General features: G+C 41.3%; 1 protein-coding gene and 1 non-coding gene across 3 annotated transcripts in view; one reads left to right on the top strand and one right to left on the bottom strand.

The window, feature by feature from the left end:
• The window catches only part of ALG14 (ALG14 UDP-N-acetylglucosaminyltransferase subunit), a 102131-nt gene that overhangs the window by 66953 nt on the left and 18479 nt on the right, over positions 1-16699 (top strand). The window contains exon 4 of one of the 2 annotated variants that reach the window (XM_043575629.1): positions 12290-12427. The exons of the other annotated variant lie outside the window; for it this stretch is intronic. Within the exon in view, the coding sequence (XP_043431564.1) occupies positions 12290-12415 (126 nt within the window). The 3' untranslated portion in view covers positions 12416-12427. The remainder of the gene's footprint in view (positions 1-12289; positions 12428-16699) is intronic. 2 annotated transcript variants of the gene reach the window in all.
• Positions 2667-2770, bottom strand: LOC122482261. Its single transcript, XR_006297064.1, has one exon. It is a non-coding gene; the product is annotated as a U6 spliceosomal RNA (small nuclear RNA).

Here is a 16699-nt window from a genome sequence, read left to right as displayed (position 1 = left end):
CTACACTGGCACATCATTATCACCCACAGTCCATAGTTAACACTATCTTTCACTCTTGGTGTTGTATATTCTGTAGGTGTTGACAAATGTATAATGACATGTATTTAGCATTGCAATTTCATACAAGATAGTTTTACTGCCTTAAACATCTTTTGTGCTATGCTTACTTATACTTCTTATGGGTGTGTACCCATTCTTATGGGTATTTTGTTGTTTTAGTTTGCATTTCCATAATGACATATGATGTGGAGCATCTTGTCATATGCTGGTTTGCCATCTGTCTATCTTCTTTGATGAAGTACCTGTTAAGATCTTTGGTCCATTTCTTAATTGGGTTGCTCATTTTCTTACTGTTAAGTTTTAAAACTTTTTTTTTTTGGTATATTTTGGGTACCAGTCCTTTACTAGGCACATCTTTTATAAATATTTTCTCCCAGTCTGTGGCTTGTTCTTTCATTCTCTTGACAATGTCTTTTGAAGGAGAGAAATTTTTTATTTTATCGAAGGCCAGCATATCAATTATTTTTCTCATGGATCATGCCTTTGGTGTTATCTCTGAAAACAAGGTCATCTAGATTTTCTCCTATGTTATCTTCTAGGAATTTCATAGTTTTGCATTTTACATTTAGGTCTGTAATACATTTTGAGTTAGTTTTTGTGAAAGGTGTAGTGTCTGTGTCGAAGTTCTTTTTTGCACGTGGATATCCAGTTGTTGAAAAGGCTGTCTTTGCTCCATTGTGTTGCCTTTGCTCTTTTGTCAGATGTCAATTAATCATATTCTGGCTCTCTGTTCTATTTTTTTTTTATGTTTATTTATTTTTGAGAGAGAGACACACACACACACACAGAGCGTTAGCGGGGGAGGGTCAGAGAGAGAGGGAGACACAGAATCCGAAGCAGGCTCCAGGCTCTGAGCTGTCAGCACAGAGCCCAACGTGGAGCTTGAACCCACGAACCGTGAGATCATGACCTGAGCCAAAGTTGGCTGCCCAACTGACTGAGCCACCCAGGCACCCCTCTCTGTTCTATTCTTTTAATCTATGCATCTCTTCTTTCACCAATACCACACTGTCTTGATTGTGTAGCTTTATAGTTAGTCTTGAAGTTGAATAGTGTTAGTCCTCCAACTTTGTTCTTCTTCAGTGTTGTGTTGGCTAGTCTCTGTCTTTTGCCTCTCTATTCAAACTTTAAAATCAGTTTGTTGAAATCCATAAGATAACTTGCTGAGATTTTGAGTGGGATTACTTTGAATCTGTAGATCAAATTGAGAAGAACTGACATCTTGACAATATTGAGTTTTCCTATACACAAACGTAGAGTATCTCTCTATTTATTTAGTTCTTTGATTTTTTTCATCTGAGTTTCATAGTTTTCTTCATATAGACAGATCTGAACATATTTTGTTAGATTTTTACCTAAGTATTTCATTGTTTAGGGTGCTAATGTAAATGGTAATATGTTTTTAACTTCTAAAGTCAGTGTTTAGTAGGAAAGTGATTAACTTTTTATGTATTAACCTTATATTCTATAACCTTGCTATAATCACTTATTCTGGGAATTTTTTGGTCAGTTCTTTCAGATATTCTACATAGATGATCATGCCATCTACAAACAAAGACAGTTTTATTCCTTCCTTCTTAATCAGTACATCTTTTATTTCTTTATCTTATTACGTTGGCTAGGACTTCTAGTACAATGTTGAAATAGAGTGATGAAAGGGGACATCCCTGCTTTGTTCCTAATCTGAGTGGGAAAGCTTCTCACCATTAAGTATGTTAGCTGTAGGTTTTCTAGAAATATTCTTTATCAAATTGAGGAAGTTTTCATCTCTTCCTACTTTACTAAGAGCTTTTATCACAAATGGGTATTGGATTTTGTCAAATGCTTTTTCTCCATCTATTGATATTATCATGTGATATTTCTTCTTTAGCCCGTTGATGTGATACATTACATCAGTTGATTTTTGAATGTTGAAACCACCTTACATACATGGGATAAATCCCACTCGATTATGGTATATAATTATTTTTAAACATTGTTGGATTTGATTTGCTAATATTTTTATTGAGGATTTTTGCATCTATCTTCATGAGAGATACTGGTCTGTAGTTTTCTTTTCCTGTAATGTCATAGTCTGGTTTTAGTATTAGGGTAATTATGGTGTCCTAGAATAAGTTAGGAAGTATTCCTTCTATTTCTGTCCTCTGACAGAGATTGTGGAAAATTGGTATAATTTCTTAAAAATATGGTATACCTCAGGGACATCTGGGTGTCTCAGTCAGTTAAGTGTCCAACTCTTGATTTCGGCTCAGATCATGATCTCAGGGTCATGGGATCGAGCCCCACATTGGGCTCTGCTCTGAGCGTGGCGCCTGCTTAAGAGTCCCTTTCTCTCTTTATCACTTGCACTCACTCTCTCTTTTATTAAAAAAAAAAGTGGGGGCGCCTGGGTGGCGCAGTCGGTTAAGCGTCCGACTTCAGCCAGGTCACGATCTCACGGTCCGGGAGTTCGAGCCCCGCGTCAGGCTCTGGGCTGATGGCTCGGAGCCTGGAGCCTGTTTCCGATTCTGTGTCTCCCTCTCTCTCTTTGCCCCTCCCCCGTTCATGCTCTGTCTCTCTCTGTCCCAAAAATAAAATAAAAATAAATAAACATTAAAAAAAAATTAAAAAAAAAAGTGTACTTCATAAATTTGCATGTCACCCTTACACAAGGGCCATGCTAATCTCTGTATCATTCCAATTCTGGCATATGTGCTTTCAAAGCAAGTACTTTCTCCTTCAAGAAAAAAAAAATGTGTTTTCAACATTGAAAATGTTCTGAGTTTATAAGTACTGCTTTCTACAATCTCTTTTGGCTTTTTTGGGTACAAATTCACTGTGTCTATCACTGATAAAGATGGCTGGATTTCAACTTTATATTTTAGTGAATGGAAGATATTGAATGTTATACTACAGTATAGACCATGGTAGGATGGTCTGTCTGCTCATAGGAGTAGGGATGGGGATGATTGAGGACAAGTCTAAGCTGAGTCCTACATTTCTGACTTGGGTAAGTGAGTGAAATGAAGGATTAGCTTTAGATACATGCTGAATTTCAGTGGCCTTTGGAAGTGGGGATGTCCAGTAGGCCAGTGGGTGTACTGTCAAAGCTCAGAGAACAATCTGGACTGTAAACATTGATTTGGCAACAGTTGAAAAGGATGGTTAAGAAGATATAAATGTTCGGCGCGCCTGGGTGGCTCAGTCAGTTAAGCATCTGACTTTGGCTCAGGTCATGATCTTGCGGTTTGTGGGTTTGAGCCCCGCATCGGGCTCTGTGCCGACGGCTCAGAGCCTGGAGCCTGTTTCGGATTCTGTGTCTCCCCCTCTCTCTCTGCCCCCCATGCTTATGCTCTGTCTCTCAATAATAAATAAACCTTAAAAAATTTTTTTTAAAGAAGATATAATGTTGGGAGAGCCTTCTTAATAAAGTCTGAGTTAAAAGTGTTGGGAGGATGGATCTAGAAGGAAGAAACGTAAGGCCAAGATGGCAATAGGGTGCAAGAGAAAATTGGTTATTGGAGGCACTAACTATAAAATTACTGTCTTTTCTCCTCTTCGTGAATGTTGAAGCCTCTTTTCAAGGAAGAGACTTATAACTTCAAATTTATTATTGCTATTTCTGATTATTTGGCTTAACAATTTCAGGTGCCCACTAAAGTCCAGAGATTATAATTCTTTTTAGCGTTTATTTTGGAATCACTTAAAATTCACACAAAAATTGCAGAAATGGTAGAGAATTCCTATATATCATTCATCCAGCTTCCACTAGGGTTGGCACCTTATGTAACCATAGTATAGTTATCACAATGACGATATTAACACTGGTATACAGTACTGTTAGCTAACAGTCTTTATTTGGATTTTACTAGTTTTTTCACCATTGTCCTTTTTCTGTTCCAGATCCAATATCAGAGCTCCTTAGTTCCCTACTTTCTTCAGTCTTCCATTATCTTTCATAACCTTTGCACTTTAGATAGGTACTGATCAATTATTTTGCATACAAAAGAGACCAGTTGTGTGATCACATCCTGGGATTTATTCTTACACAATTTAGGAATAAAAGTTTTAAGTTTTATTAAGACTATATTTCATGTGTGTAAAGATTCTGGTGTTTACATTTTAGCAAGTTGCAGTTATTGTGACTTCTTACTTTTGTGGGGACTTGTATCTACTTGGAAATTCCTGTTCCCTCCTTTACTACAGGGAAATGATGTATCTTCTGTTCTATTTAATACAGCACTCTTTCTGTCTCCAGTAATGATACATGAATTATTAGGTGAAGAATAACTTATTGCTTATATAGTTCCTAAGTTAATAAATTTTTACTTCATAAGTCATTTTGAAAAGCTTTATACAGATTCCTCAAAATGTTAAGCATAGAGTTACTGCATGATCCACCCAATTTCACTTCTAGGTATACCCAAGATAATTGAAAGCAGGGACTCAACCAGATACTTGTACCCCAGTGTTCATAGCACAATAGCCAAAAGATGAAAACAACCCAAGTGTCTGTCAACAGATAAGTGGATAATAGAATGTGGTACATACAAATAATGGAGTATTATTTAGCCCTAAAGAGGAATGAAATTCTAATACATGCCACAATATCGATAAACCTTGAAAATGTGTGCTAAATGACATAAGCCAGACAAAAGGAGAAAATATTGTATAACTTATAATTCTAATGTAATGCAGTCATAATTCTAGTTAATTTGCCTAGAATAGGCAAATTCATAGAGACAGAAAGAATAGCAGTTACCTGGAGCTGGGAAGAGCGGTGGAAAGGCGAATTTTTGAGTACAGAGTTTTCGTTTGGTATGATAAAAAAGTTCTGGAGGGAGGTAGTGGTGATAGTTGCACAGCATTGTAAATATACTTAACACCAATGAACTGTGCACTTAAAAATGGGTAAGAGGGTAAATTTTATGTTATATATTTTTACCACAGTTTTTAAAAAGCCTTAAGCAAACCATAACTTTTCCTGTCCCCCCCCAATCTGTTGGATTATTTTAATCCAATATGTATTTTTTTCATATTTCACAGATTAAAATTTTTTCTGAGGAAACAGAAAAGCTGACATTATAAAAACTGTATTCCATGTATCATAACTTTGAAAAAGTTTTATCTCCAATTTATTTGAATGTGAATAAGATAAATTCTGGTACTGGTATTACCTTGTTGGCTTGGGTTTCATGATGAACATTCATATAAAGTTTAGTCTCTGAATGATGTACTTGCAGAATGTACCCACCTACATTCATCAGCCCTCTTGACATCATGACTCAGATTCTCCAGAAGTAAGGAGTGCAGATATCTGCTTAACTGCAGGGAATCTAGGGACTAGGGACATGGAGATTAATGAGCTCCAGATTTATGACATGATTTCCTACCTTGTTCAGTCTCATGATTGGGAGCCCCATCAGAATAATGTGGAGTAGGGAAAAAGCAGTTCTCAAAAAAAGGAATGCTGGGCAAAACAAAGATAGATGTCTACCATATCTAAGCATCTGTTACGTGCTAAGCACTGTTCTAAGGGGGTGGGATACATCAGCTAACAGACCTGCTCTCCTGGTTTACCTTCAAGCTCGTCTTGTTCAGCTGCAAAAGCATGTTGGAACTTGGGTGGCCAGTAGAAATGACATAGAGTGCTTAGACTTCTGAGGCTAATCTGTCCCCTATTCCTTGGTCAGTCATTCGAGGGCATTGAATTCATGGTGGATAGCAAGCTAGTATTTATGCTTCAGTGATGTCTTTGTAGAGGTTCTCTGTGGCTTCCAAAGTTTCAGACCAATGGATGGTGTCACTGTGGTTCAAGTGTCTGTAGGATCAGAATAGGGAGATGAACTGGGACTGTTTCAGCCCCAGGGGACAGCCTGTTGTCAGGAGCCAGTGAGGTTACTGCAGGGTTTCAGTCTCAGACCAAAATGAGATGAAAAAATAAGGAGCCTAGGTGAAATTATCCGTATGGTGGGGCTCAAGCAGTGTGTTCCTGTGTTCACTGGACACACAGGAATTCAGGGGCTTTCCACACACACATCGGATCCATCCTTAAGGCCGAAATACTAACTCCACTTTATGGACCAACCCCCTAGAAAAGGTGGTGTACCTGCCAGTCTTGGTTAGATTGACTTGGGACGTGGGGAGGGCCCAATCTGTTAAGTCTTCAGATAAGAAATTACTATACAATGGCAGTATGCACATCCTATCAGCAAATAAAAATAATTGCTAGTGTTGGGGCACCTGGGTGGCTCAGTTGGTTAGGCACGTGACTTGATGTTGGCTCAAGTCATGATCTCATGGTTTGTGGGATTGAGCCCTGTGTTCGCTCAGCACTGACAGCACAGAGCCTGCTTGGGATTCTCTCTCTCTCTCTCTCTCTCTGCCCCTCCCCTGCACATGCACACTCAGACTCTCCCTCCCTCCTTCCCTCTCAAAATAAATAAGCATTAAAAAAAAATAATTGTTAGTGTCTTTTAATAAGACCCACATTTTCATTTAATCCTCAAAACAAAAACTATGAATAAAAGACTCGGAAATCAGAACTGTAGTTGCAAGTTTAGGGGCACCTGGGTGGCTCAGTCGGTTAAGCGTCCAACTTCAGCTCGGGTCATGATCTCACAGTTTGTGAGTTCGAGCCCGCGTTGGGCTCTGTGTTGACAGCTCAGAGCCTGGAGCCTGTTTCAGATTCCTTGTCTCCCTCTCTTTCTGCCCCTTCCCCACTTGTGCTCTGTCTCTCTCTGCCTCTCAAAACTAAATAAATTTTTTTAAAAAAATTCAGATTTAACTTGCTTAAACAAAAAAGAAAAAGTTTTCAATATTGGCAGTACAGTGATGATTAAGATAGGTCCTCCCCTGCTCCCTTCTCCATCCTGATCTCACTGTGTGGAGCGATAACACTTCCCCCTTTTTGGGATATTAGGAAATACAGTTCCATATTTCAGCTCTGGAAATCACATTTAATGCTAGGTACCACACTTTTTAAAGGGCCGCTGAGAAATGGGAACATGTTCAGAGGAAAATGACCCAGATGGCGAGGGAATATGAAACCAAGTTATAAGAGAAACAGTTGGAGGAAGTAAGGAGATTAGCTTGAAGAAGAGATTAACCAGAGACTATTAAAGAGACCACAGTTTTTAGATTCTGGAAAAGATACTACATGGGCTAGAGATTTATCATTCTCTACCTACTAGAACTTCCCAGAACAAGGGCCACTGCAGGGGAGAAACAGGAAGAACATCAAAAAGAACTTGATAAAAATCAAAGTCATGCCAAAAGGAATGGTCATCATTGGAGGCATCAGGTTCGAAGCCCCACATCTGTGTAGTTCTTCTAACAGAGGACATCAGTCAGTGCCTGCTCACATTTTACTTACTCCACGGATCTTTCCAGATCCCCCGTGGCCAATAACATCTCTTTCCCTTGTTCTCCCTTTATACTTTTTCCTCTCTGAGGTATTTCCGTGGTTGCCTTGTGTTTTAGTTGCACTTACCTATGTCTGTCTCTCAATAGGGTTCTCAACCTTTAGACATAATGTATCCTTTACCTAACACATATTCTGTAACATGCCCCTTCCTATGCTGAACTGAAATTCATAGTTAATATAACCCTCTCCTGTATCACAGAATTCCAAAAATGCAATGTAATGCCCTAGCTGTAATAAAAAGGAGAAATAAAAAGCAAGCGATTTGTCATCACATTACATGTTTTATAGTATCTCCAGGCATGACCACACCAGGAGATGCAGTCAAGGAGGTAGATGAGAATGTGGAGTCTGCAGGATTAGGGCAGCTGCAGTGCAGACTGATGCAATGTATCATATGGTAGCTCGAAAACAGTGGGTTTGCTGCCTGCCGTGTAATTATCTTTTTTCTTTCTTAACTTGTAACTTTTTTCTTTTAAAATATATATAACATAAAATTGACCATTTTAACCATTTTCAAGTAGACAATTCTGTGGAATTAAGTACATGCATGTTATTGTGCAACTATCCCTGCTCTCCATCTCCAGAACTTTTTCAAGTCCTCCAATTCTTGATGTAATTTTCTTAAATAGTGAACAGCTAGCTCTTGGGAAACAAAGCAATGTATAGTCTTTGCTCAATTCTCATGGTACTTCTAGTTGGGAAAATTCAATGTGTATATGAAACTTGCAAAAAAAATTTTTTTTGTCCTTCTATGTGAAAGACGATTAGGGTGTGAGCTCAAATACTTATCACCTATATGGACATCCAGTGGGATATAAGATAGTGCTTTGTTTTATTAAACAAATATCCCAGATATTTGTCCCAAATATCACAGAATGTCTGTATCTGTGGCACTTGTCTGCTAAGCACAAATAGTATCACCACCACCACCACCGCCCCCCCCAGGTCACTATCACAACCAGAAATTATCCTATTAGTTGCCCGACACATTGCCACCATTAAGAATAAGACCACATGGTACGTAAACTCCGGGAAGGCAAGACCCAGTTTTGTTCTCTTGTGGCCTCCTTAGTACTTGGTACAAAAGGCGCTCAGTGTTTGTAAACTTGCGGTAGAGCAGATACCCAGGTATCCCTCAAGTGTCTGTAACTCAGCTTTTCTAAAACTGAACTGAAGTGTCCTCTTCCTGTTCTTTACTCCCACTCCCAACCTGTCTTACCTCCATCGTTGTCAGTCTTTACAGCAGTCTAAAATGCTAGCCACTATAGATTCCTCTCCCTCCCTGTGCACATCCAGCCAGTTGCCAGATCATTTTGCTTCTGCCCTTGCTAACTTTGGTGGCCTCTATTTCCCCCACTCCAGCCTCCCTCTATATCTCCACTCGGCCTCTTGTAATCTCCTTGTTTCCCATTCCCATACTTGCCCCATCAAATACACGGTGAACTCTGGCACCTCCACACACATGCCAAGCCCTCCATGCTTTGGGAGCGTAGCTTCCTATGCCTGAAACAATGTTACCTTTTTCACCTAGCAAAACTCTACGTCCTGTGTCAAGACCTGCCTTCAATGTCTCCTCAGCTCTCAGACCTGAGACAGAATCTGTGTCTCTGTTCATATCTTGTTGTGGCTTTCTTGCATTAAACTTTATTTGTCCACATGCCTGTGGTCTCTGCCAGACTGAGAGTTCCTAGGGCGGAAGCTAAGTGCTCAGGCTTGGGAGACAGTGGCTAGAGTTTGAATGCCACCTGATTTAGCAGTCCTGTGGTCTTGGGCAAAGTCGTTAATCTCTTGAAGCCCCAGTTTTCTTATCTGTAAAATGGGGATAATGTAACGCGTATAAAGTGTTTAAAATAAAGCTTGAAATGTTAACCATTATCATGGGCTTTGTATCTGCCCAGCACCCCAAATAAGCATTGTAGAGAAATTGCTTATCAGCCATTTTGAATGAAGGAAAGAAAGAATTGCTACTATTGTCAAATTTGAGATTTTATTAGTCACAAAAGCGGATGTTCTATTTGGCAGTTATAGCCAATTTTGTCACCAATAAAGTTAACCTTGGAAAAAAATATTTTTAAGTGATCTATTTTCCTAACCTTTTTAGATGCATTAAAAAGCATTCATTCTGAAACAGTAATGTGAAAACTCCTGGGCTTGTAAAGTCCATATCTGCTGTGGAAAAACTATATGCCTACAAACTCCCATGTTTTAGACCTTTGGCTTATGTCTTCCGAAATGTGAAGTGCAGGGAACGTCCACTTCCTCATACTAATCTGGAACAGTAAAGAACAGCCAGCACCACTGGTTTGGTGAGCTGAACTCAGTAACTGCCCTGCGGCTGTCTCACCTTCAGTTAAAAATACATAGTCGCATTCAGCTTATGGCTCAATTGTTTCCTTGCTTTAAGAAGACTTTCTTTTCTCTGTCTCAAGTCCTGCTTGCAGTCTAAAGCTAAATCCTAAATTTTAAAAACTTCCATAGCTAATACTCTGCTAAATGTTTAAAGCCTGACATTTAATCTCCGAGAACTGAAGCTCTCTGATTTCACTGTTTGCAGCTAGTAAATGTCACTCTAAACATTGTTGCTTTCACTCACACTTAAGCGCTTTCATCTGCAGTGGGTGCAGCGTGTCAGAGAATTCTTTGTGTGCCACTCCAGCCAGGGGAAAAAAAGACTCAGCCGGCCTTTAAACGGAGCGAAAAAAACTGCTTGGAAGGCAAAGACGACCCTGTTTTTATATGGTGTTTGTGAACACACAATCCTGAATTCTACCAGATACTCTTAAAAAGCAACTATATTAGCTCAGCCTGAACAGGGTCCCCGCTGAGATCATACATGGTTGCCAGCCAGACAGCTCCCCACTCTTTTGTGACTGGAGGGAGACGGGAAGGTAGGGGAAAGGGGTAGGGGATGCTGTCATTACTTTAATTTCACTTTTGCTTGCAGGAGGAATCTTGTCATCTTCTGGCTCCCCAAACTATTTTCAACCTGGGTGTTTTATTTCTTAGTTCCTGAAGGCTGCTGGCACACAGATTAGCTCTCACTTTTCATCATCTTGACATGAAATGGAAAATCAGTTTGTGGCTATTTTCATAGCCTGTGATTTACTCCTGTTCTTGTATCCATCTTCCCTTCGTGTTCTTTGTTTGGACATATTTTTATCTCCTGTGTCTGTGGCCTTTTGTTCTGCTGGGATTTTCATGATCCTTCTTCCTTCGCCTGCCTCCTCCCCATTCCCGCAAACCCCCAGAGCCCTGTTGGGCCTTCGTTCTCTCTTGGTCCCCAGTTCCTTGCCCTGCCCCTTTTTTGCATTTGCTGCTTCTTGCCCCGCTGCCTGTCTCTCCCGTCCCTGTCTGTTCCACACACTGCTGGTGCCACCTTCTCTACTTCTCCGTGCCTTCTAGGTCCATCTCATGTACCTACAGGGCTCCCTCAGTAGTGGCCCACGATACAGCTGAGAACAAGCAGACATGCTGAACCCACCCGTAACCACTCTTGTAGACGAATGGATTACCCGCCAAATTGTTAGGCATACATGTGTTTTTACGGCAGCGGATGCCAGGGCTTCCAGTTTCCTGGCCGCCATGCAGAAGCATGAATTGGAACCTGGAAATAGAACATTCGACGAGAAGCACTAAAGTGGAATTTTAAGAAACCATGGGCTTTTCTGTCAGACATAGATTGAAGTTTCTGTTCTTTCGCTTATTAGCTTTGTGGCCTTGGGCAAATTCATTCATTCATTTAACAGATATTTATTGAGCACCTATGATGTACCGTGTTTAGTTTTTAGGGAGCCAGTTAATAGCCCTCTGTCTTCCCCTTTTATGTTCATAACCAATTGAGAAATAAGACCTAGAGAGGAAAATATTAGCTTTATCGAGTGATGAAAGCCAGATTGGAGGGTGTGGCTTTGATGTGCAGCCACCCTAGGTTTACTAATCTTCTCCCCTGAATTAGACTGCAGGCCTGCCTCTCTTCTCTACCCAGCACACAAGCCAGTGTAAAGGGTGGGTGTGGAAGAAGGGCTAGCGGGACGAGAGTGAAAAGGCCCATGGGCTTGGCAGGGCTGCGCATTCTTAGTCTGTTCTCCTAAACTCACTGCTCAGGCAAGCCTGGCAGTCCTCCTCCCCAGGGAAGGGTTGAGTGAGAAGGCTGAGAAAAAGGCACTTTACTCTCCCATCCAGGGAAACAGGAGGGGTGAGTTTTCCCTCTTAACTGTAAGCATTACACTTAATCAGTGATTGCCATAATAAGCAAAATTAATATTGCTGCTGTGTTTCTTCCCCTGTAGAATACAGACAATCATACCCATCTCTTACTGTGGCCATGGGGACTAGAATGACATGAGATACTATTTACAAAGAATATGAGTCCCTGTAAACTGTCCTGCTTTGGTCAGGACCAGCCTGAAGTACAAATGGTCATTCAGGAATCTGATACGTCTTTGTTGCCCTCTCTCTCTTCTCTTTCTGAGCCCTAATTTGGTCATTTCTCCCCTCCTCATCCCCGTTAAAAAAAAAAAAAAAAAAAAAAGGAAGTGGGAATACCGGTCCTAAAGTTTTGATTTCCAATACGCACACTGGCCAAATCTTTTCTAATCCTGGCTTATGTGTTTTAGAAAAACTCATTAATTTGGACAAAGAAAGCATTTAGAACAATTAAGTCTACTTTAGAACTACAAAACCGGTTGTACCTGAAGGGTCACTAAAGTACAATATGTAGTCACAAACAGGTATTATTATTTGTGAAATATATGTCTTGATTCCTCACATTTATTGTTGTTATATTAACTTCAATGATAATCATGTGTTTCTCTTTTACTATAGAAAGTAATTGAGGTGAGCCTTGAAACCACAATGATGAAGCTAAGGAGTTTCGGGAAAGATCTTTCAGGGCATTTGGACTTTATGTTCAGCAGGAACATAAAGCAGGAGTCTGTTGACGATAACTGACAACACGATCAGGTTTGTATTTTAGCAAGAAGTCATGCAGCAGCACTTGGAGAGTGGAGTGGAGGAGCAAGAGGAAGCAAGCCCGGGAAAACAGGTGGGGGGCTCTGAGTGAGTCAGGTGAGAGGCTCACCTCAGGTAGTGGAGATCAAGGGCAGGGCCACATTGAAGAGGGTTTAGGAACAGAATTGGCAAGGTTTGGGTGAGAGGGGGAAAGAGAGTTGTATCAGATAAAAAGACTGTTTTTTAAAATTACAGGATTTCAAATGGTAGTCCTGCCAGAGGCCCTTTCCCAGCAGGAGTAGAGGGTTAAAATGGGGAATCCAGCCTAGGAAGACAGTTGGAGCCAAAAGAAAGATGGAGTTGGCCAATAAAAGGGGTGGACCACTCCCCCAGGAGGGAGCTGGAGAAGGAACCCCCTGCCCAGCCAGAGCTGCAGGGTCTGGCATAACACAGTGATTTGCCTGCACTGACTGCAAAGAGAGAAGAGGAGAAAGGAAGGCAGAAAAAGAAGTCACTCTGTTAGGGACATTTGGGGGCCACATGCTTTCGAGAATGTGAGGATGTTATAAACTCTCCTCACTCTTGCATAATTATGTCTACCCAGTTTTGTTTTGTTTTGTTTTCAAACACAGATCTAGCAAAAGTACTTCATTAGATACGTTGCTAGATGTTATTTGTATCGTGGACTGTATCTTTATCTCTGGGGTTTTTTTTTATTGGATTCTTCTTTTGCCTTAAATTGCCTGGGTTAGAAAGAATTCAGTCCCTGCGACAGGCTCTCTCCTTGTAGTCTGTTTTTATAGGATGCTACAAGAACGCTTAGATTTTAAAAACAAAGATCTAAAAACTGAATAAGAAAAGATCAGTGAATACTCTTGCAAAGTGGAAGGGGAAGGAGAGGGGAATGATTTTATGGCTTTAGAACAGCCCATGATGTTCTTCTCACCCTTTTATATCTATATATTGTCTAAAGGATTTTCCTGATTGAACATAGTGCTCTGGTCCCTCGTAGCAGAGCATTATTGGCATATCAATGGTGAACATATGCTTTAAATTTTAGAAGTGATTATATAAGGCAGTGAAAAACTATTTCCTCTGTTGAAAGACTAAAACTTTTCTGTTCATTTCATAGTTTTTAAAGACACTCAGTATTGGAGTGGATAGTTTTTAACTAATGACATGTTACAAAGCTTTTGTTCTTATTTATAGAAGCAGTGTACAAAGCATTGTTGTTGTTGTTGTTGTTGTTGTTGTTGTTTGAGGTATTTTGTGATGCTAAACTGCCCAGCACCACTAGAGATCCAATAGTGAATCAGCAATTTCTGCCAACTCTCCCTGAGACTTTTTTTAATGTTTATTTATTTAATTTGGCACAGAGAGAAATATGTCATGTGCGCATACGTGAGCAAGTGAGGGGGGGATAGAGACAGAATCCCAAGCAGGCTCCATGCTGTCGGCACAGAGCCCAATGCAGGGCTTGATCCCACAAACCATGAAATCATGACCTGAGCCGAAACCAAGAGTAGGACTTTACCACCTGAGCCACCCAGGCGCCCCACCCCTCAAAGACTTTTTCTGTGCACCCATTTTGTGCAAAGTACATGATAGGAGCTGAATACAGTACTGTGTTTATGGATTGTAGGCTCCCTGGTGGTTCACTCATCTTCCCAGGCCCCTGTGTCAAGAAAAATGCCAGGCATCATTCTAATTCCATATACATGTTAATTCACTTAATCCTTAGAACGACCCTATGAGTTAGTTACCTGCCGTTTTTTGGTTTTTTTTTTTTTTTTAGCCCCATTCTGTGGCTAAGAAAATAGGGGCATAAGGAAAAAAATTGACTTGCCCAAAGTTTGATGACTACTAAATGGCTGAGATAAGATTCAAACCGAAATAGTCTGAAACTGCAGCATCCATACTGTAATCATTACACCGTGCTTCCCATTCTGCTCAGGCCATAACTGTTGAATTCGTGAAGAAATTTCTTAATAAAGTCATAGCAGGTTGAGAAGCCCAGAGTGATTGGCTGGTGGTAGCTATTAGAACTGCAACGTGGGTTTTAACACACTTGATTGTAATTCACATCAAATTTAAACTTTGCGTCTGTCAGGTGTGTGAGTGAGTGCCTTGCTCCAGCTCTTCTCCAGAATTCCCCTTGCCAACATTTCCCCCAACCAAAAGTACCCCGGTTTTGTCTTTGGACCCAGCTCCTTGTTTCAAAGACTCAAGCCGCAAAGAGCTGGCAGGCGAGGCTGAATGGGCTGACAGTCAGTGGGGGCAGGAGTCAGGAATGACAATGTGGCTTGAAAGGCTGCATGGCACTCACTCTCCCTGGAAACGCTCTGTCAGACTCAGGAAGTGTGATTTAATCCTGGTGGAGATAATTCTATTTCATACCCTAGAGTGGATTTCTAACAGAATTTTATTTTCAGTCTCGCCCTGGGAAGCTTTACCAGTAAATAATTTGGAGGGCATTATATTTGCCCTGGTAGCTGAACTACACAAAATAGGGGTTTGTTCTTCTGCCAGCCTACGTCCTTTTCCCTTAAAAGGCTCTTCAGAGGGGACCTGAGAACCTGCTGCCCCGACAGAAGATGCCTGGACCGTGGCCCAGCAGTGCCCTCCGCAGGGTTTGGGGGAGGAGGGAAGACTGTAATGAAATCAAAAGAGCCACTGTTGATCTTGAAAGAACATCAGCCGTACCGATGACACAAGGATTCTTTTCCCCCGTCAGCTCTGAGACCCATCTTTTGGTATTTGTTGTGAGGCAACCCTAGGCAGAGAGACTAAGAAAAAAAATAGCAAATATGCATAAGGGACTTGCTGAGTTCTAAGTGCTTTGTAGGCCTTACCCCACTTAGTCCTTATGTCGAAAGCACTGCTTGAATCCCCCTTTTGTAGATGATGAAACGGAGGCACAGAGAGGTGAAATAGTTCCCACCAGTTCACACAGGTAGGAAGTGGCAGAGCCAGGATTCACTCCCAGGCAGTGTGGCTCCAGAATCCATGCTCTCACCTCGAGTCATGCCCTTTCCTTGGACTGTCAACTGCTCGGAGACGCCATCTTGTTCGCAATTAGACAGAAACTATTGTTTCAAAAAACAAGGGCTCCATATTTGAATTAGAAAACCCAGGGGTTTGGTATTCTCTCCAGAGTGGTTGAGAATCTCTTCTTTAACAAGATTTGGCTTTGGGTCAGGCAGGATATTTCTCAGATTACCTGCTAGATTAAAACGTGTCGCCCCTGCCCTTGAGATGACTCTGGCACAGCCCCGCTACTGAGGTCCCGCTTGTCCAGCAAGTCCTCCTTCCCAACAACCCAGGTTGTTATGCCCAAAAGCAAGCAGCAAACCATTCCCCACGTCTGCACAGATGCTCTTTTAGCCCAGGTGAAATGGGGCCCCTTGGCAGCTAAGATGACTTTGAGTGACAGAAGAGATGCTGCCTGGACACCTGCTACCTCCCTATTTAATGTCCCTTTCTGTCCTCAGGTGCCTTCTCTGTCTCCTGTCCTTACTCTCAGAATGCTGTTAACTAATCCTTTGTAAAGCATTAACAGATAATTAAGGAGCTAACTTCAAGTCCTTTAAGATAGGTCTCCTCCCTATCTTAGGCTACTTGATTTTAAAGAGTCTAGCCAACAGAGTTCTGGCAGTTCTCTCTGCTAGTAGGAAGCTCAGACTCACTAAAAAACCCCTCCAGATGAGTTCAGCTGCACTCCTGCCCCCAAAATGGTCTTGCAGGATGAGAGAGAGGATGGCCTTTGATGGATCACAGGTAGCCACATCTCCTTCTCCCTTAGCACACACAGACCCCTTTTGCAGGAATAAATGTAGTTGGGGTGCCAACCCCTTCTTATAGTATAGAACAGAGGTTTACAAGCTATAGTTTGCACCAGAATCACATGGGAGCTTGTTTCAAATGCATATTCCAGGATTCTGGACCCCGAGATTCTGCTTTAGAAAGAATACATTTTGGGCAAGTGCCCCTGGGTGAATGTGATATGGAGGCCTGAGAAATGCTAGCATAGAGTCATCTCTCTACTTGCTGGTTTATTTTTTTAAATATAATTTATTGTCACATTGGCTTACATACAACACCAGTGCTCATCCCAACAAGTGTCCTCCTCAATGGCCATCACCCATTTTCCCCTCTCCCCCACCCCCATCCACCCTCAGTTTCTTCTCTGTATTTAAGAGTCCCTTGTGGTTTGCCTCCCTCCCTCTCTGTTTGTAACTATTTTTTCCCCTTCCCTTCCCCCATGGTCTTCTGTTAAGTTTCTCA

The sequence above is a fragment of the Prionailurus bengalensis genome, chromosome C1 (assembly GCF_016509475.1).
Source record: "Prionailurus bengalensis isolate Pbe53 chromosome C1, Fcat_Pben_1.1_paternal_pri, whole genome shotgun sequence".
Classification (NCBI taxonomy): domain Eukaryota; kingdom Metazoa; phylum Chordata; class Mammalia; order Carnivora; family Felidae; genus Prionailurus; species Prionailurus bengalensis.
The sequence above is the reverse complement of the archived record's forward strand: the minus strand, read 5'-3'. Positions and strand labels throughout refer to the sequence as shown.